We start from the raw sequence: 22771 nt of genomic DNA, 5'->3' as shown, positions 1-22771 counted from the left end.
TGCTTCCTAAGTGGACAGTTTGATTTCACAGAAGTGTGATTGACTTGGAGTTACATTGTGTTGTTTAAGTGTTCCCTTTATTTTTTTGAGCAGTGTATATTACAGTAGACCAACAACCTGCCATTAAAATGAATGAGCATATCAAAAATAGTCATGAACTGATCAATATTTTAGAAAGTTGATGTTATAATGTTCAGATTTTATTTTAGTGGCTGGACAGAGTATCCCATACCTCACTTGCGATGGCCATGTGGCGTGAGGTAACGTTCTCTGGGGCAGGAATGAGGGTCAGCACATCCTCAAAGGGATACCAAAAGGAGATCGTCCCTCAACAGCCAGAAAAAAACGGTTTCCACCCACTCTATGCATACATTTCACCTGGCAGTGGGTCTTATTCACCTCTTGGATGCTCCCTGGGTAGATGGTGTGGTCGTACACCAAGGCACACCATTTCCCCACCACCTCTGGACTGTGCCACTGCACTTCTTCTGTTGTGCTGTATCGAGGTCGACCGATTATGATTTTTCAACGCAGATACCGATACTGATTATTGGAGGACCAAAAAAAGCCGATACCGATTAATCGGCCGATTTTTATATATATATATATTTGTAATAATGACAATTGCAACAATACTGAATGAACAATGAACACTTTTATTTTAACTTAATATAATAAATAAATAACATCTTTTTAGTTTCAAATAAATAATGAAACATGTTCAATTTGGTTGAAATAATGCAAAAACACAGTGTTTGAGAAGAAAGTAAAGCTACAATATGTGCCATGTAAAAAAGCTAACGTTTAAGTTCCTTGCTCAGAACATGAGAACATAAGAAAGCTGGTGGTTCAATATTCCCAGTTCTTCAATATTCCCAGTTAAGAAGTTTTAGGTTGTAGTTATTATAGGAAGTATGACGCGTCAACTATTTCTCTCTATACCATTTGCATTTCATATGCCTTTGACTATTGGATGTTCTTATAGGCACTTTAGTATTGCCAACCTAATTTCGAAAGTCCTAAACAGCGCTGTGCTTCAAGCATTGCTAAGAGCTGCTGGCAAACACAGTAAAGTGCTGTTTGAATGAATGCTTACGAGCCTGCTGCTGCCTACCACCGCTCAGTCAGACTGCTATCAAATATCAAATATAGACTTAATGATAATAAACACACAGAAATATGAGCCTTTGGTCATTAATATGGTCAAATCCGGAAGCTATCATTTCCAAAACAAAATATGTATTATTTCAGTGAAATACAGAACTGTTCCGTATTGTATCGAACGGGTGGCAACCAGGGGGCCCAAACGGTTGCATATACGCTGACTCTGCTTGCACTGAACGCAAGAGAAGTGACACAATTTCCCTAGTTAATATTGCCTGCAAACATGAATTTATTTTAACTAAATATGCAGGTTTAAAAAATAATATACTTCTGTGTATTGATTTTAAGAACGGCATTGATATTTATGGTCAGGTACGATTGTGCTTTTTTCGCAAATGCACTTTTGTTAAATCATCACCCTTTGGTGAAGTTGAAGTAGGCTGTGATTCGATGATAAATTAACAGGCACCGCGTTGATTATATGCAACGCAGGACAGGCTAGTTAAGCTAGTAATATCATCAACCATGTGTAGTTAACTAGTGATTATGTGAAGATTGTTTTTTATAAGATAAGTTTAATGCTAGCTAGCAACTTACCTTGGCTCCTTGCAGCCACAAGTACCTTTTGACGCTGCACTCGCGTAACAGGTGGTCAGCCTGCCACGCAGTTTCCTTGTGGATTGCAATGTAATAGGCCAAAATTGGTGTCCAAAAAGGCAGATTACCGATTGTTATGAAAACTTGAAATCGGTGCTATTTATTCGTCCATGCCGAGTAATCGGTTGACCTCTAGTGCTGTGTATGGGGTCTTCTGTGTGGTCATCTGTGGGATTAAAGCTGAAGCAGTCACACTTCAGATTCCCTGTTGCAGAACACATGCAGCTGACGTCGCGGTAAAGATTTTTCCTCATTGTGGACGGTACGGCTGGAAGGTCAGCTGGCATTTCTTTCACTGGATCCTCCACAGCTTGCTCCTTATTGTAAAACAATTTTACCTTCGATTGTCCCTCACTCAGAGCTTGGTACAGGGACAATGCCGTGGGGATATCAACTCCTTGGCTGACAAGCCTGTCGGCCCTCCTCTTCAATGTGCCACCAACACCATCTGGGGCACCTTTGCCATGACTGGCTTCAAAGTAGTTCCAGGTTCCTCTTGTAAACCCCTTCTTGAAAATTTCAGTACAAAAGATGTAAAAATACCCACGCTGCTTGTACTGTATGCAGGGACTGTCACTAAGAAACTGGATGGTTGTCACATCTGGGCATCTCTCTCGGATTTCCCTCAGGATGGGCTCCTGGTGTTGTCATATGGCAGGTGGTCCCAGTCTGGGTGCCGATACAGTGCAGAAGGAGGTAGGGACAGATGCACCCCCCACATAGTAAACCCCATTGTGCAAAGTGGCCTGTTTTGTGATGCACCAAAATGGACAGCTTGTACTTGAATGCTGTAGTTCTCAGAGAAGTCAATATGGACTGCACATTCATTTGCAGGGAGGTCCAGCTTCAGGGCCCATGAGAAAGCATATTGCTGTCTGATGTCGCCGTTTCTACGTCTTTCCTCCACTTCGCTTTCTCTTTTTCTAAGTACTGCTGTCTCCTCTGTTCAACAGCATCACGCCTGGCATGGTAGTGCCTCTGCTTTTCAGCAGAGATCAATGGTGTGCCAGAACTCTGTTGAATGACGTGGCAAATTGCGGTTTTAGTGTTCATTTTACTATAGATAATAGATTGTCCCTTCTGAGTGAACTGAAGGAGATACAACCCTGTTACTGTAGTGCAACACGGTTACTTGAATTATAGTAACAGGGTTTCAAGTAACAAGGTTGTAAATCAATGCTAATGTTAGCTTTTTCTCAGGAATAGATGCTAGCTGTGGAATGTAGCATTACTGTCAAGGTCAACTAACAAAGTTAGTTATACAAATAAAAACAGAAAACTTTGAAATTAATTTGTCTTATTCTGATAATATGAGTAACAGGGTTGTGTTGGTTAGAGAGACACACTCAATCAAGACTGAAAATATTGGAAAAATATGAAAAATAGAAGAGAGGACTTACCTTTGGTCTACCCATGGTGTTAGCAAATGGCTTGAGGATGTAATTTCCTCTGTGTCATGTGACTCACTGTTTTTTCTCTTCCTCTGCCAGGCTAAATAGGTTTTGGTAACAGGGCTGTGTGCATGTTGTGAGACACAACTTCAGTGCATAATTGATATCATTTCAAATATGTTGATGATTAAACAAATTGTTTTAACAACTACAAGAGACATAAATCAACAAAATCATACCAAAAAAAATTGGATTTAAAACTTATTTGAACTGTTATATTTGATGTGCAAGGTGGGACAATAGAAAAATGCCATTTTAGGGGGTGCTCGAGAGCAATTTGGTATTTTAAATAATTTTGGAACCATTTTTTGTCTACAACTATATTTACATTTTGTCACGGGACAAGTATAATTTACACAACAAGTGCATGTTTTAGTATTTTGGGCATGGATTATTTGAAATTTCATGGGTGGGACAGAAAATGTCCTCAATTCTGGAATGACCAATGGGAGTAAAAAGTCCATATTTCCTTTATGAATGTAGTGGAGTATAAGTTAAAAAAAAGATATCAATATTAAATGTTATTGCTGTCATAAGCGCCCCGAAGCAATATGTTGTTTAGAAATTGCTGTAGAAACCAAGCCATTCATTTCTTTTAAAACTGGGTGAACCTGAAAAGAATAGGCAATGTTTTACTTCATTATTTTAATTTTAGCAACCAGCCTAATAGACGTTAGCTATTAGGGTAGGCTATCATGCAGGCTGTCGTCTCGATGCCCATTTACTTGCGCATTAGGCTAATGTCAATTAGAAAATTAGAGAGCAATTTAAGAGCAACGCACACCTACCCATGTCTTGCTTAGCACCAGTGCGTTCTCGCCAAGGGAAGTAGACTGCACTTGCCACCGCCGTCACCACCCCGTTGCATTGCGCGTACCTCGATAGGATCGGATACCTGTCTTTCAGAACATCTTTCCATACCTTCGCCAGAGCCTGTGATGTCAGTGATGACAATTGAATGAGGTCTGATCAGTGCTTTCACACGTTCCTCGTCTGCTCTCGTGCGCTCAACAAAATCTGCATTTGGGGAGTCCGCAGGCATCTGCACTACAGGAAAGGAAAAGACATCACTGACTTTGACTATAACGAAGTTTTATCTGCTAGGCTAATATTGCACCTGAATACGATGGAGTTTCCTACCCTGTCCGCGGCTGATTTAGCCGACCTGTATTCTGTGATCACTTTCAATGCCACATTGCCTGAGGATTCTACAGGGCTGCCATCAAGAGACAATGACACCGAGAAGGGTTCATCGAAGGACACCACAAGTATTATAATCGCAGTATCTATAACTGCGCTCTACTCTGTTATATGCATCGTTGGACTGCTTGGAAACATCCTCGTTATGTATGGAGTGGTGAGGTAAGAAAGCCTATCTACTGTAGCTCTTTTGGTGACCCTAATGGAAATAATGAATACAAGCAGTCTTATGTCCGTTTTCTACTGTAAAGTGATTGAATTTTAATGTTGAATATCACCACAAGTGAACTGATATAGTTTATTATATAATCAGAGGCATTTGCATCCTCCAGCTAACTCACATTATTATTACGGATAGGCTATGTAGTGCCACAGGTGCATAGTGAGAAAAGGAGACAACAAACCCACGCCACTCATGCCCTACCATCCACCAAGCTCTAGCATCAAGCAGTTAAATTGCAGTAGTGGAAAAAGTACTCAATTGTCATATTTGAATAAAAGTAAAGATATCTTAATAGAAAATGACTTAAGTGAAAGTGAGTCACCCAGTAAAATACTACTTGAGTAAAAGTCTAAAAGTATCTTTTTTTTTATTTACTTAAAGTACAGTGGTGGAAAAAGTACTCAACTGTCATACTGGTTTAGAAGTAGCAAGTAAAAATAAATGTGGTACATCAAATTCCTTATATTAAGCAAACCAGATGCAACAATTCACTTATTTAAATTTATGGACAGCCCACTCAGCACACTCAGACATAATTTACAAGCACAGTGATTGAGTTTAGTGAGTCCACCAGATCAGAGGCAGTTGGGATGACAATGCATTCTATTAATAGTTGTGTGAATTTGACCATATTGCTGTCCTACCTGAGCATTCGAAATACAACAAGTACTTTTGGCTGCCAGGGAAATTCTATGGGAGTAAAAAAAAAAAAAAAATGTATAGGAATAAATACCCCAAATAACTAGTACTTTAAATTAGTTTTTACTTTGTTACTTTACACCACTGCAAAATTGTAAAGCGCTTCCTGGCTATAAGTGACAAAGACATGTAGGAACGATTTAAATTAATTACATTCACATAAACATTTATAAGAAATTCACAAGCAAAAACAGTCTAAGTCTTGTCAATCTCATCATAAATGTTTAAAACATAATGTAGCAAACTAAACTCATGTTGCTTTTATGTGATGCTTATTACATGCTTGGCTGTCTTATTATATTGTGAAGATATTGTGAATTGTTGCAGAATATTATGTCAAATTGCAAAATGTGAACTGTGATTTTCACGGCAGCTATGATACATTAGCCTATGAAGCTGTCCCGTGTGCATGTCCCGTGTGGCTCAGTTGGTAGAGCATGGCGCTTGCAACGCCAGGGTTGTGGGTTCAATTCCCACGGGGGGACCAGGATGAATATGTATGAACTTTCCAATTTGTAAGTCGCTCTGGATAAGAGCGTCTGCTAAATAATGTAAATGTAAGCTGGAACTGTACTCTCTATAGACCTCAGCTCTGATTTGAGGTATTGACTTCTCTTCTGGCTGCACTAGGGCCTTAGATCAACGAATAAACGGTACCCAAGATCTAATCACCAAATTCAAGACTGTTGAGATAAGATAACTTGGCTGAGATAAGATGGAGTTTTCTGGTTAGGTCAGAGGCAATTAATCAGTGTATCAGTGTGATGACATGGGCTGAGTCAGAAAAAAACTATAATTACGAACTGTTTAATCCTTGCTTCCTCCACCCCTCTCAAAGCTCACTGGAGGAGAAGGTCCTCCAATGCATGTTAAGAGGAATCGAGGAAACAAGGATGGAGGAACGAGGAAGCAAGGATTTGACGGCTAGTAACGTTTTCAGACACAGCCCATGTCTCGATCCCTCTCCCACCAGTAGTGTGTATTCATGGATGCCAAGGGAAGCCAGCCTTCCCCAAAAAATATTTACCAATAATTTTTTTTTTAAACATACTAAATTATTGATCATTCATCTCTCTGTGTTTCATAAATGCATCTCACCGGAGAAAGCATTTGAGCGAACGAAACAGCGCCCCTCTGTCTCAGTATGTGTAGCTTATCTATCAGATGTTGTCTGGTCAGAAAGCGTCTGACATTGTTGCTGCCCGTAACATTGAATAATAATAACAATTCAGCATTGAGCTAAACAGAGTAACCTCAGTTGTGAATTGTCACGGCGCACCAAATAAAAGTGTCAAGGGAAGCCAGTTTGGATTTGGCTTCAGACCAAACATCAGAGTACGTAGCTGAACACTGTATGCTGGAAACACTCAGTTTGTTATTTTAACTAAAACATAACCTGTAATGAACACGATGGGAGACAGAGAGCTGGTTTCAAGCGCAGGTCGCAGCAGGTGTTTATTTGTCAAGGACCACAGGAGGAGGCAGGTTGCTGGGTCCAGGGGCAGGCAGAAGGTCATTCCTGGGTTAGCCTGTCTAGGCTGAGGGTGCCGCTAGCGGCACTCCCCCCCCACCCCCACTGAAAAGGCAGAGCCGCGAAATTCAAAAAAAATATTTTTTTAAAATATTTAACTTTCACACATTAAAGTCCAATACAGCTAATGAAAGACACAGATCTTGTGAATCCAGCCAACATGTCCGATTTTTAAAATGTTTTACAGGGAAGACACAATATGTAAAGATGTAAATCTATTAGCTAAAAACACATTAGCATAATCCACCATCTTTTATTTGTCCACCAACACCAGTAGCTATCACCAATTCGGCTAAACTAAGATATTTATAGCCCCTAACCAAGAAAAAAACTCATCAGATGACAGTCTGATAACATATTTATGGTATGGGATAGGTTTTGTTAGAAAAATGTGCATATTTCAGGTAGATGGCATAGGTTACAATTGCACCCACCGTCACAAATGGACTAGAATAACTACATAGAGCAACGTGTTTACCTACTTACTAATCATCAAACATTTCGTAAAAATACACAGCATACACTAATCGAAAGACACAGATCCTGTGAATACAGACAATATTTCAGATTTTCTAAGTGTCTTACAGCGAAAACACAATAAATCGTTATATTAGCATAGCACATAGCACATAGCAGCCCAGCATTGATTCTAGCCAAAGTGAGCGATAACGTCAACATCGCCAAAATATATAAATTTTTTCACTAACCTTCTCAGAATTCTTCAGATGACACTCCTGTAACATCATATTACACAATCCATATAGAGTTTGATCGAAAATGTGCATATTTAGCCACCAAAATCATGGTTAGACAATGTGAAATGTAGCCCAGCTGGTGAGAAAATGTCCGTGCGCCATATTAGACAGTGATCTACTCTTATACATAAATATTCATAAACGTGACTAAAAAATATAGGGTGGACAGGGATTGATAAACAATTTAATTCTTAATACAATCGCGGAATTACATTTTTTAAATTATCCTTACTTTTCAATACAGTTTGCGCCAAGCAAAGCTACGTCAAAAAACATGGCGTCCTAAGCCACTAACATTTTTCGACAGAAACACGATTTATCATAATAAAAATGTCCTACTTTGAGCTGTTCTTCCATCAGTATCTTGGGCAAAGGATCCTTTCTTGGGTCTAATCGTCTTTTGGTGGAAAGCTGTCCTCTTGCCATGTGGAAATGCCAACTGCGTTCGGGATGAACTGGAAGCGTGCCCAGCAATTCACAGCGTTTCAGAAATAAATGTCCCAAAATCGCACTAAACGGATATAAATTGCTATAAAACGCTTTAAATTAACTACCTTATGATGTTTTTAACTCCTATAACGAGTAGAAACATGACCAGAGTAATATTACTCCCTCCACTAATGCTTGGAACAAGTGCGGGTCGATGTCCTCCAGGCGCATAACGCAGCAAGAAAAGAGTTCCTAGCTACAGGGTTTTTTAATTTGTAGTGCCTGTGAACGCGCAATCGACCCCATTCAAATCGTCATCACGTAAAGGCACCCAGGGGAAGACGTAAGCAGTGTCCGTATACTCATAGCAATAACTGTGGCCTTTTAACTGACTCCAGATCAGGGGCCAACATTTCTGAAATCTGACTCCATGTCAGGGAAATTGCTGTAGAATGGGTTCTGTTCCACTTAGAGACAACATTTCAACTCCTATAGAAACTATAGACTGTTTTCTATCCAATAATAATAATAATATGCATGTTGTACGATCAAGAATTTTGTGGGAAGCCGTTTCAAAAATTACACGATTAGCATAAATAGTGACAACAGCGCCCCCAGCCTCAACAGGTTAGAGGAAGTGGAGTCAAATAGATGGGATAAGGAATCAGCCTTCACATTGTTTCTTGCCAGGCAGATTGGTGAAGTTGAATCGGGTGAAGAAGAGTGCCCAGCGAGCGTGTCTGGGGTTGAGCATCTTAGCACTTCTTAAGCACTCCAAATTGCAGTGGTCGGTAAGGACAAGGAATGGGTGATGAGCTCCCTCTAACCAGTGGTGCCACTCTTCAATAGCCAGCTTAATGGCGAGGAACTCTCGGTTCCCGACATCATAGTTCCTCTCAGTGGGTGACAGTTTCTTGGAAAAGCACCACATCGGTGTAATTTGGGAGGTGTCCATACCCGCTGAGAGAGAAGCGCTCCGAGGCCAACCTTGGATGCATCAACCTCCAGAACAAAATTAAGGGTAGGATCTGGCTGCCTAAGGATGGGTGCAGAGGTGAAAAGGCGTTTCAAGGTCTCAAATGCCGTAAGGGCGGTGTCAGTCCATTGGAGGGCACGGGTTTTTTGACTGGTGAGAGCTGAGAGAGGAGCGGTTGTGCTGCTGCAGTTTTGGATGAACCGGCGGTAGTAGTTGGAAAATCCTAGGAAATGTTGTAGTTCCTTTACGGTGGTAGGTTTGGGCCAGTTAAGCACGGCCGTGACTTTGCCTTCTTCCATGTTGACCCCTCCTGATGTCAACACGAAACCTAGGAAGGTTACCGTGGTAATGTGAAATGCGCTCTTCTCAGCCTTGACATAAAGATGGTGGTCCTGTAGCCGTTGGATGACTTGTTGCACATGCTGTACGTGTTCTGCAATCGAGTGAGAGTAGATCAAGATGTCGTCAATGTACACGATGAGGAACTGGTTGATCAAGTCTTGGAAAACTTAAGATTGCAGGATCATTGGTGAGACCGTAGGCCATAACCAGGTATTCGTAGTGACCCCTAGCGGTGATGAATGCCGTCTTCCACTCATTCCCACTTCGGATACAGACCAGGTTGTAAGCACTACGTAGGTCCAGTTTGGAGTAGATGGTAGCCTGTCCAACTTGTTCTAGTGCGGCTGATATCAGAGGGAAGCTATTCTTGATGGTAAGGTCATTGAGGGGTTGGTCATCTGTGCAGGGACAGAGACTACCATCCTTTTTTTCACAAAAAAGATACTGGAAGCAGCCGAGACGTGAATGGACGGATGAATCCCATGTCGAGGGCCTCTTCTATATAGGTGTCCATAGCCTCATTCTTTGGGCTTGACAAGGGGTTGATCTGACCCTTAGGGGGCGATGCCACAGGAAGGAGGTCGATTGCGCAGTCCTCCGGGCGATGAGGGGGCAGAATGGACGCCTTTCTTGCTGAAGACACTCAGGAACTGGGCATATACAGGTGGGATGTGGGTTGGAATGGCAGACTCCAATCCTTCTATAGAGGTGGCTCGACAGGGTAGATTGAAGCAGTTCTTAAACAGGTGGGAGATCATGACAGAAGTTCCCCTTGCCGCCAGGCAATGGCAGGGTTGTGAAGGACTGAGGATGGGGGGGTTCTTTAGGCGAAGACAACACCACTAACTGAATAACCTCAGAGTGAAGGAAGCCAATCTGAAGGGTGAAAGTGTCGGTCATGCGAGTCACAAGACCAGTTCTGAGAGGTTGTCCGTCCAGCGCATTAATCCTAAAGGGAGGATTAACAGGGATTAGTTTGACTCTGACTCTTAACTGTTGTGCCAATTGTTTGTCAATAAAATTACCTGCAGCCCCCCCCAAGTCCACTAGTCCCTCCACAAACTGAGTGACCCCATTAGCAGAAATAAGAGCAGGGATACCTAACTGCCTTTTGGTAATATTCAAAAACGTAGAGGTGCTTACCTGTGCGGAAGTGGAGGGGTTGTGGTCACCCCTTCGTGGGAGGCGAACCGGACAGCTATTAAGTAGGTGGTTACTCTCTCCACAATAGAGGCACATAACCTCCAATGTCTTGCATGGGTTTGGGGCTATTAGACCGTGGTGGACGACAGAAGGGAGTGGAAGACTCGCAGGCCATGGGTGACTGTATAGGTCTGCTATCCACCAGTAGGTTGCCAATGGATTTGGACATCCGGATGTATTGGTTTAGGTCCGTTAAATCTCCTCTGCAGGCCAGTTCGGTCTGCAACTCCCGATTAACCTGTTGGGGATGGGGGCGCTGTTTAGACTATTTATGCTAATGTGGCTAATTTTTTAAACGGCTTCCCACAAAATCCTTGATCGTACAATATGCATATTATTATTATTATTGGATAGAAAACAGTCTATAGTTTCTATAGGAGTTGAAATTTTGTCTCTAAGTGGAACAGAGCCCATTCTACAGCAATTTCCCTGACATGGAGTCAGATTTGAGAAACGTTGGCCACTTTTCTGAAGTCATTTAAAAGGGCTCTGTCGTTGCTATGACTATACGGACACTTCTTACGTCTTCCCCTGGATGCCTTTACGTGATGACGATTCCAACGGGCTCGATTGCTCGTTCACAGGCCCTACAAATGAAAAAAACCTTTAGCTAGCAAGTCTTTTCTTGCTGCGTAACGCGCGTGGAAGACACCGACCCTCTCCTGTTCCAAGCGTTAGTTTAGCCTGTTATATTTCTCCGGTCATCTTTTCACTCGTTATAGGAGTTACAAACATCACAAAGTAGTTAATTTAAAGCGTTTTATAGCAATTTATATCCGTTTAGTGCGATTTTGGGACTATTATTTTTGCAACGATGTGAAAAGTTGGACACGCTTTTCAGTTCATCCCGAACGTAGTTGACATTTCCACATGGCAAGAGGACAGCTTTCCACCAAAAGACGATTTCTCCCAAGAAAGGATCCTTTGCCCAAGATACTGATGGAAGAACAGCTCAAGGTAGGACATTTTTATTATGATAAATCGTGTTTCTGTCGAAACATTTTAGTGGCTTAGGACGCCATGTTTTTTGACGTAGCTTCGCTTGGCGCAAACTGTATTGAAAAGTAAGGATAAATTAAAAAATGTAATAACGCAATTGTATTAAGAATTAAATTGTCTATCAATCCCTGTCCACCCTATATTTTTTAGTCACGTTTATGAGTATTTATGTATAAGAGTAGATCACTGTCTAAGTGGCGCAAGGACGTTTTCTTTACCAGCTTGTCTACATTTCACATTGTCTAACCATGATTTTGGTGGCTAAATATAAACATTTTCGATCAAACTGTATATGCATGTTGTAATGTGATGTTACAGGAGTGTCATCGGAAGAATTCTGAGAAGGTTAGTGAAAAAATTAATATCTTTTGGCGATGTTGACTTTTATCGCTCACTTTGGCTAGAATCAATGCTGGGCTGCTAATTGCTATGTGCTAAGCTAATATAACGATTTATTGTGTTTTCGCTGTAAGACACTTAGAAAATCTGAAATATTGTCTGTATTCACAGGATCTGTGTCTTTCGATTCGTGTATGCTGTGTATTTTTACGAAATGTTTGATGATTAGTAGTTAGGTAAACACGTTGCTCATTGTAATTATTCTAGTCCATTTGTGATGGTGGGTGCAATTGTAAACTATGCCATATACCTGAAATATGCACTTTTTTCTAACAAAACCTATCCCATACCATAAATATGTTATCAGACTGTCATCTAATGAGTTTTTTTGTTGGTTAGGGGCTATAAATATCTTAGTTTAGCCGAATTGGTGATGGCTACTGGTGTTGGTGGACAAATAAAAGATGGTGGATTATGCTAATGTGTTTTTAGGTAATAGATGTACATCTTTACATATTGTGTCTTCCCTGTAAAACATTTTAAAAATCGGAAATGTTGACTGGATTCATAAGATCTGTGTCTTTCATTAGCTGTATTGGACTTTAATGTGTGAAAGTTAAATATTTTAAAAAAATATTTTTTTTGAATTTCGCGGCACTGGTTTTTCAGTGGGGGGGGGGGGGGGGTGCCGCTAGCGCCACGCTGATCCTAGACAGGTTAAGACCTCTCCGGTAGACTGTAAGGAGAGCTGGTTCACTCCATCCACTACTGGCAGCCATGGTGCAGAACTCAAGGGCATACTCAGTGACGGATCGACGGCCCTGTTACAGCTCACATAACAGGTCCCCGATGTGACGACCTGAAACTGAATGGTCGAACACCAAGAGGGCGTGGAAACGTGATTCAGAGGACAGATCAGAACTTTGAGCGGCCCACAGGGCTGCAACCCAATCCAGAGCTTTGCGTGTGAGTAGGGAGATGACGAAGTCCACCCTGTCTTTGTCAGAGGTGGAGTTAGCAGGGTGATGGTGGATGTACAGGTTACATTGTATGAGAAATCCTTGACATTTCCCTGGGGAGCCGTCGTATTTATTAGGCATGGATATGGGGGGAGATGAACGAGAGGAGGCTGTGGCACCTGATATCGGTGTAGCAGGAAGGGACTGGCGAAGGAGGTTGCAGAGTTCATCGATTCGTTCCTCCTGTCGGGCTGGACATAGCTGCAGCGCCGCTGAATCCATCTGTCGTTTTTGGGTGAGGTATTCTGTAATGAACACGATGGGAGATAGAGAGCTGGTTTCAAGCGCAGGGCGCAGCAGGTGTTTATTGTCAAGGACAACAGGAGGTAGCTGGGTCCAGGGGCAGGCAGAAGGTCATACACAGGGGGTCCAAAAAGGCAACAGTACAGGCAGGGAAAAGGCTAGTACCGTTGTCCGGGAGATCAGGCAATAGGTTGATAACAGGAAATCCGATAGGCTAAAGAACAGGCAGGGAATAGGCAAAAGGCATCATTAGTGAGGCATGCAAAACTATCATACACGGGAGGATGAACTAACAGGGAGGAACCCAGCACTCCGAATAGTAGTTTGTCACAAAACAAACAATACCTCACAATGATGGGGTGCAAAGAACTGAACTAAACAGTGTGTGATAATGACATACAGGTGTGTGAACAGGTGATCAGAATTCAGGTGATTGGGATCTGGAGAGTGAGCTGCGTTCAGGGGATCTACGTGTTTGAGAGTGTGAGTTGGAAGCAGAAGTTACATAACCAATCTTTGTTAAACATAAATACCAAACTTGTTTTTGCATGGATTCTGTGAAGCGTTTAGATTTTAACAGCTAGGACTGCTATTTCTTGTCTCAGAATCTTGCTTAGCTGACAGGTTAAAGTGTGCGTGAAAGAGCTAACATAACCTAACGAATTGCTTGAAATGTGAGAGTGGGAGGATATCCTTGTCCTTCTCACCATCCGTGAGAAATGTGACTGTTCCTGTTGCAAAAACAATGTCCTATCCCGGAGCTGGAGTAAATTACATTACTAAGCTGCTCCTGAATGTACTACGCCAGGACATGGACATCGATTCTATCGTAGTCCATGTGGGTTCTAATGACATTATGAAAGGCAGCTCTGAACAGTTGAATTTGGATTTCAAAGAGCTGATTGACTTTCTGCTAGACACTAATAAAAGATCCATCACATCTGGCCCTGTGCCCTCTGAATTGTGGCATTGAAGGGTTTAGCAGGATTCTTTCTCTTCACAACTGGCTATGTGATTATTGCAGCTCATCAATGGGTGTAACTTTTGTTGACAATTTCGATACCTTTTGGAAACAAAACACGTTTTACAAGGAGGATGGGATCCACCCATATCATTTGGGTTCCTGGGTCCTTTCACAGCATTATAAGCCTGTGTTGAGACAATTGCTTATCAATGACCCAAGCCCAGCTCAGTTAATCCATACCATGGATCCATACCTGTGTCGCTGAGTCATCATAATGCTTTAGCAAATGTACATTATACCAGGGGCATTGGTAGACACAATCAAAGTAACCTAATTTATGTCCCTCTAACTGCCCTGAATGCCTTTGCTGATCCTACAGCTATTGTATGCAGCAATCATGTGCATATGAACCAGATTTATGCTATTAGCACTGAGTCAGTGTGCCCTAGTAGGAAGTCCACTGTGTGCACCTCACCATCCATGAACATAAATAACATGAGAATAACTACTTCTGCTAAGCTTCCCTGTAAAGCAATGAAAGCAAGCAAGCATCCCAGAAAAGTGCTCAAATAGCCCACGCTAACATATGGAACTTAAGAAACAAGGTTCATGAAATTAATAACTTGCTAGTAACAGATGACATTCATATTCTGACTATCTCTGAAACTCACTTCGACAATAGCTTTGATAAAGTGGTAGCAATACAAGGTTATAACATTTACAGAAAATACTAATTGCTGTTTATATTCAGAACCACATTCCTGTAAAGATTAGAGGGGATCTCATGTTAAATACTGTTGAAGTAATATGGCTACAGGCTCATCTGCCTCACCTAAAGCACATTCTGGTGGGAAGCTGCTATAGATCACCAAGTGTTAACAGTCAGTATCTGGATAGCATGTGTGAAATGCTTGATAATGTATGTAATATCTGTCACGACTGCTCCCGTGCCCCTCGAGCGCCAGGCTCCCAAGCATTGCGCACTCCTGCCACCATCATTACGCACACCAGCCACCCCCCGCCACACGCATCAGCGATTATTGGACTCATCTGGACTCAATCATCTCTGTCATTACCTTCGCTATGTCTCTGTGGTTCCCCGCTCTGTTTCCTGTTTCTGTATTAATGTTCGTATGTCTTTGTATACCCGTGTACTGACGCTGTTCCTGTCCTGTTACCTGTATGTTCCCCATTCAATTTTAAACTCCCCGGACCTGCTTCTCATCTCCAGCGTCGGTCCTTACAATATCAACAGAGAGATATACTTTCTTGGTGATTTAAATATTGACTGACTTTCATCAAACGGCCACTCAAGAAAAAGCTGCAAACTGTAAGTAGTGCCTGCAATCTGGTTCAGGTTATCAGTCAACCTACCAGGGTAGTTAAAAATAGCACAGGAATGAAATCATCAACATGTATTGATCACATCTTTACTAATGCTGCAGAAATTTGTTTGAAAGCAGTATCCAGGTCCATTGGATGTAGTGATCACAATATACAGTGGGGTAAAAAAGTATTTAGTCAGCCACCAATTGTGCAAGTTCTCCCACTTAAAAAGATGAGAGAGGCCTGTAATTTTCATCATAGGTACACTTCAACTATGACAGACAAAATGAGAAGAAAAAAAATCCAGAAAATCACATTGTAGGATTTTTTATGAATTTATTTGCAAATTATGGTGGAAAATAAGTATTTGGTCAATAGCAAAAGTTTCTCTCAATACTTTGTTATATACCCTTTGTTGGCAATGACAGAGGTCAAACGTTTTCTGTAAGTCTTCACAAGGTTTTCACACACTGTTGCTGGTATTTTGGCCCATTCCTCCATGCAGATCTCCTCTAGAGCAGTGATGTTTTGGGGCTGTTGCTGGGCAACACGGACTTTCAACTCCCTACAAAGATTTTCTATGGGGTTGAGATCTGGAGACTGGCTAGGCCACTCCAGGACCTTGAAATGCTTCTTACGAAGCCACTCCTTCGTTGCCCGGGCGGTGTGTTTGGGATCATTGTCATGCTGAAAGACCCAGCCACGTTTCATCTTCAATGCCCTTGCTGATGGAAGGAGGTTTTCACTCAAAATCTCACGATACATGGCCCCATTCATTCTTTCCTTTACACGGATCAGTCGTCCTGGTCCCTTTGCAGAAAAACAGCCCCAAAGATTGATGTTTCCACCCCCATGCTTCACAGTAGGTATGGTGTTCTTTGGATGCAACTCAGCATTTTTTGTCCTCCAAACACGACGAGTTGAGTTTTTACCAAAAAGTTCTATTTTGGTTTCATCTGACCATATGACATTCTCCCAATCTTCTTCTGGATCATCCAAATGCTCTCTAGCAAACTTCAGATGGGCCTGGACATGTACTGGCTTAAGCAGGGGGACACGTCTGGCACTGCAGGATTTGAGTCCCTGGCGGCGTAGTGTGTTACTGATGGTAGGCTTTGTTACTTTGGTCCCAGCTCTCTGCAGGTCATTCACTAGGTCCCCCCGTGTGGTTCTGGGATTTTTGCTCACCGTTCTTGTGATCATTTTGACCCCACGGGGTGAGATCTTCGTGGAGCCCCAGATCGAGGGAGATTATCAGTGGTCTTGTATATCTTCCATTTCCTAATAATTGCTCCCACAGTTGATTTCTTCAAACCAAGCTGCTTACCTATTGCAGATTCAGTCTTCCCAGCCTGGTGCAGGTCTACAATTTTGTTTCTGGTGTCCTTTGGTCTTGGCCATAGTGGAGTTTGGAGTGTGACTGTTTGAGGTTGTGGACAGGTGTCTTTTATACTGATAACAAGTTCAAACAGGTGCCATTAATACAGGTAACGAGTGGAGGACAGAGGAGCCTCTTAAAGAAGAAGTTACAGGTCTGTGAGAGCCAGAAATCTTGCTTGTTTGTATGTGACCAAATACTTATTTTCCACCATAATTTGCAAATAAATTCATAGAAAATCCTACAATGTGATTTTCTGGATTTTTTTTTCTCATTTTGTCTGTCATAGTTGAAGTGTACCTATGATGAAAATTACAGGCCTCTCTCATCTTTTTAAGTGGGAGAACTTGCACAATTGGTGGCTGACTAAATACTTTTTTGCCCCACTGTAGTAGCCATATCTAGGAAAACCAAAGTTCCAAAGGTTGGGTCTAATATAGTGTATAATTTAAAAAAATCTATATTCAACCTTTATTTAACTAGACAAGTCAGTTAAGAATAAATTCTTATTTACAATGACGGCCTACTCCTGCCAAACCCAGACAACGCTGGGCCAATTATGCGCCGCCCAATCACTGCTGGATGTGACGCAGCCTGAATTCGAACCAGGGACTGCAGTGACGCCTCTTGCACTGAGATGCAGTGCCTTAGACCGCTGCGTCACTCGAGACCCCAAAAAGTTGTTGATGTAAAGCATATTTATTGGTCCATGGTGTGTAATGAGGACCAAACAGAAGTGGCACTTGACACATTTATGAAATTGCTTATCCCAGTTACTAATAAGCATGCACCCATTTAAGAAAATGACTGTAAAACTGTTATGGATTGATGAGGATTTTAAAAATGGTGTGGTTGAGAGGGATGATGCAAAAGGAATGGCAAATAAGTCTGGCTGCACAACTGATTGGCAAACGTACTGCAAATTGAGAAATCATGTGACTAAACTGAATAAAAAGAAGAAGAAACTACACCATGAAACAAAGATAAATGACATAAAGCATGATAGTAAAAAGCTTTGGAGCACCTTCAATGACATTTTGGGGAAAAAGGTTCACTCCATCATTCATTGAATCAGATGGCTCATTCATCACAAAAGCCACTGATGTTGCCAACTACTTTAATGATTTTTTTAATTTGCAAGATTAGCAAACTTAGGCATGACATGCCAGCAACAAACGCTGACACTACACATCCAAGTATATCTGACCAAATTATGAAAGACAAGCATTGTAATTTTGAATTCCGTAAAGTGCGTGTGGTGAAGGTAGAAAAATGATTGTTGTCTATCAACAATGACAAGCCACCGGGATCTGACAACTTGGATGGAAAATTACTGAGGATAATAGAGGACAAATTGCCACTCCTATTTGCCATATCTTCAATTTAAGCCTACTAGAAAGTGTGTGCCCTCAGGCCTGGAGGGAAGCAAAAGTAATTCCGCTACGTAAGAATAGTAAAGCCCCCTTTCCTGGCTCAAATAGCCAACCAATCAGCCTTTTACTAACCCTTAGTAAACTTTTGGATAAAAAATTGTTTGACCAGATACAATGACATTTACAAGTACAGCACATACGGCAGTTTTTATTGTTCTTTGAACTCACAACGATACAAGAGTGCTCTATTATCCAATATCTGGATCAATTGTGCTATTTTGTTAGTTTTTTGTATTTTGTGTAACTTATTTATTTGTTTTGTGTAACTTATTTGTTAACATACTGTGTACATAATGTTGCTGCTACCGCCTCTTATGATTGAAAATAACTTCTGGACATCAGAACAGCAATTACTCACCGCAGACTGGAAGAAACGTTTTCCTTTAACGAGTCCGACGAGAAGCAAATCCTTCTTTCACGAGAACAGGCCCAGATCCCCGCCTTTTGCATGAAGAAAAGGCACAGGAAAATGTGCTGCAGATCAAGCAGCCTTCTGAGAATCCGTAGGCAAGCGAGTAAACTCCCACTGCCATCCGTTATTCTTGCTAACGTGCAATCATTGGAAAATAAAATTGATGATCTATGATTAAGATTATCCTACCAACGGGACATTAAAAACTGTTACATCTTATGTTTCACCAAGATGTGGCTAAACGACAATACGGACAATATAGAGAGACGCTACCTCTGGTAAGACGATATTTGTCTATTTGACAATAACAGCTGGTGCTCAATGTCTAATATTAAAGAAGTCTCGAGGTATTGCTCACCTGAGGTAGAGTACGTTATGATAAGCTGTAGACCACACTATCTACCAAGAAAGTTCTCATCTATATTATTTGTAGCAGTCTATTTACCACCACAGAGCGAAGCTGGCACTAAGACCGCTCTCAACCAACTATATAAGGCCATAAGCACAGAAGAAAATACTCACCCAGAAGCGGCGCTTCTAGCGGCCAGGGACTTTAATGCAGGCAAACTTAAATCAGTTTTACCTAAGTTTAGCCAGCATGTCACTTGCAACCAGAGAAAAAAATCCTAAACGACCTTTACTTCACACACAGAGATGCATACAAAGCTCTCCCCCGCTCTCCATTTGTAAAATATGACCATAATTCTATCCTTCTGATTCCTGCTTACAAGCAAGAACTAAAGCAGGAAGTACCAGTGACTCGCTCAATACGGAAGTGGTAAGATGACGCAGATGCTACACTACAAGACTGTTTTTCTAGCACAGACTGGAATGTGTTCCGGGATTCATCCAATGGCATTGAGGAGTACACCACCTCAGTCATCGGCTTCATCAATAAGTGCATCGACGACGTCGTCCCCACAGTGACTGTACGTACAGTGGTTCCTCCTTTAAAAGTTGTCTCATACTGCAGCACACCTTGCGTGCTGTGGCACGTCATTTAATTGTTTATTTTTATTTTTTATTTACTGCAAGTTATTTGCAGTTTGACCACCAGACGGCATCTTTGAGAAGCATTTGATAGTATTCCGTATGGGCATTACCTGAGAATTTAAAACCTTTTTTGTAATAACATTAATATTTGGGATTGATTTTAAGAAATTTGGCTTAATTAATTTGATTAATATTATGGTGTTTCTATTCAGAGAAAAATGAAAAATGAAACTCAGGGTTTCCGTTAGGATGGAATGGAAAATATGGAACTGTACAACATGGGAGTAGGCTACAGGATTGGAGGATTCTAAATTGTTTGCCTTAACAACTTTGTTCCAATATTTCTGTAAATCAGTGATATTTATTCCCATAGTAATTATTTATGGATCCATAACTAAATCAGCATCTGCATTTTGAAAGAGTATTTTTTTAATCATTATTTTATTAACTGGCCTGCTACACTACAAGCTACACTGCTACACTCTGGCCTGCTCGCCTCCCTACCACTGAGGAAGTACAGTTCCCGCTCAGCCCAGTCAAAACTGTTCGCTGCTCTGGCACCAATGGTGGAACAAACTCCCTCACGACGCTAGGACAGCGGAGTCAATCACCACCTTCCGGAGACACCTGAAACCCCACCTCTTTAAGGAATACCTAGGATAGGATAAAGTAATCCTTCTGACCCCCCCCCCCCTTAAAAGATTTAGATGCACTATTGTAAAGTGGCTGTTCTACTGGATGTCATAAGGTGAATGCACCAATGTGTAAGTCGCTCTGGATAAGAGCGTCTGCTAAATGACTTAAATGTAAATGTAAATGTAATTAACAAAATGTGTTTATTTGTTTATTAGGCTACTGTGCAGTCTACAATACATATTGTAGTAAACATAGGAAAGTCCCCAAATCCTTACATAAGGGAGAGCATACCATGTCTGTACTACAGAATGTGGAGCAAAACCCCATTGGGGAGGAAGGAGTAGGCTGTCCTTGTAAATAAGAATTTGTTCTTAACTGATTCCATATGTGTTATTTCATAGTTGTGATGTCTTCACTATTATTCTACAATGTAGTATAAATCCTGGAATGAAATCCTGGAATGAGTAGGTGTGTCCAAACTTTTGACTAGTACTTGCTGGAACGGACAATATGGCGCTGTACAACGTGGTAGTCGGCAGTACAGTACTGGGCTATATAGCTAAAGAATCCCTGTGTCGTGCGGATGAGAGACCGGAGTTCAAATTCCCATATGGGGAGGAAGGAGTAGGCTTGTTTCAGAGTAGCCATGCTTGTCTCAGAGCAGCGCAAAATGGTGCTAAAATATATGTAGGCTTTTGCTTCTAACTTCAATAATATTCTTTATATTCTTCTAACAAATATTTGTTTCAAGGACGTGACTCTCCGCAAATAATTACATTTAGAGGATTGGAGGACTAAATTAATATCTAAGGGGCATTTTCCGTTAGAGATTCTCAGATATTCTCACAGATTCTAAGGAGCTTTTATATAATTCTAAATTAATTAATAATAATAATCGCATTGTTTAAAAAGTAATGATATTTTGGAGTTTTCGTTTTCATTTAACCTAGAGTGAGCGAGAAAAAGGTCATTCTTGAACATGGGGTGAGACATTCTCACTAATTTGTAAATAAAGCCAGTTTGTTATTTAGAATAATTTATTTCAGGAGAAACCTAAGAGATTATTTAGCAGACATCACTTACTTATATTCAGTCAACACATATCTTAAGAATATCATGGAACATTTGAACATTTTCATTTCTCCATGCTTGTCTTAGAGCAGCGCAAACTTGCTGAAATAGACGTCCGCAGCGGAAAAGCAATGTATTCTGTGCCAACTTCGTGGTATCCTTTCGGTTACACATCCTTGGAATAGCAGAACAGCATAAAGGTCCGGGCGGTCCTTGCTGTGCCTGGTGAGCAGTTGGTCAAGTTCTGTTGTCAGAGGAGGAATGGAAATGTCAGGGTGAACCTGCCACGTATGTTGACTCTGCTTGTCAGAGATGGAGTTCCAGAGCTCACAGGTGTGCCTGGCATGGACTGTGACTCCATCTCGTTCCTCGCCCTTTTCAACGCGTGAGTGAGTCAATGATTCCAATGATTAGTCTTACAAACAAAGAACTTTGCATCCTGCAGGCCCAGGCATGGATCAAAGCTGGCGAGACATTCAATAACATCATCTTCACAGATGAATCAACCGTGGCCCTTGAGCAATTTGCTCAAAATTGCTACAGAAAAAAAAGTTAGAAGATTAACGAAAGCATAAAGATGTTAATGAAGAAATGCTGTTTTGAGTTAGAAATATAACAGTTTAGAGTACTTAAGCATTGAATACATTGCAAGTTGAGGGATTTTCACAACAGTAGCCGGGTTATAAAAAGTCTGTTGTCCTGCTAATAGGAAACTTTTGCATGATGGGCTACATTCTTTATTGTACCCACAATGTCACACATAATTGGTATCTACCTCTCCAATTACTTTTAGAGTTTGGGATTTACAAATGTGCGCTTTTAATTATTAGTTACATTGTTTTAGTTCGAAGGTGCAGACTTTTTTTCTTTAAATGATTGTTTTATGTAGGATGCTTCATTTTTGACCAGTTGCAATTGCAATTAAAAAAAATCCTACTTCTATTAGGCTGTTAAGCCTCATAGCCTACCTCAGCCAGGTAGGTTATTTTATATAGATCTAAGCTCCGAAGAAATAGACTCCAATTAAGCCCTCTTGTTGTTTGTAAAGTCAAATTAAAATGAAGATTATTGTTGATATGAATTGCTCGACTGGTGCAGGTTTTCTCCATCTGTTGGTGTGCAACACTTGCATAACAAGTTAGCTATATTTTCAGCACCAGCCACTGTTCACCTCCTATTGATTGCGCTGTGGTTGCCGCCAGTTGCAAAAAATGTTTTTACCTTTATTTAACAAGGCAAGTCAGGTAAGAACAAATTCTTATTTATAATGAAGGCCTACCCCGGCCAAACCCGGATGACACTGGGCGAATTGTGTGCCGCCCTATGCCACTCCCAATCACGGTCGGATGTGATACAGCCTGAATTCAAACCAGGGACTGTAGACCACT

The 22771-nt window shown here is 41.2% G+C and overlaps 1 protein-coding gene across 2 annotated transcripts in view; it reads left to right on the top strand.

Annotated features, from left to right (window-relative positions):
* Positions 1-4066: 4066 nt before the first annotated feature.
* The window catches only part of LOC129837767 (delta-type opioid receptor-like), a 29160-nt gene continuing 10455 nt past the window's right edge, over positions 4067-22771 (top strand). For both annotated transcript variants that reach the window (XM_055904198.1, XM_055904196.1), the window contains exon 1: positions 4067-4574. In XM_055904198.1, the coding sequence (XP_055760173.1) occupies positions 4171-4574 (404 nt within the window). In that variant the 5' untranslated portion in view covers positions 4067-4170. The remainder of the gene's footprint in view (positions 4575-22771) is intronic.

The sequence above is a fragment of the Salvelinus fontinalis genome, chromosome 38 (assembly GCF_029448725.1).
Source record: "Salvelinus fontinalis isolate EN_2023a chromosome 38, ASM2944872v1, whole genome shotgun sequence".
NCBI lineage: Eukaryota > Metazoa > Chordata > Actinopteri > Salmoniformes > Salmonidae > Salvelinus > Salvelinus fontinalis.
Note: the sequence above shows the minus strand (reverse complement) of the source record. Positions and strands in the feature narration are given on the sequence as shown.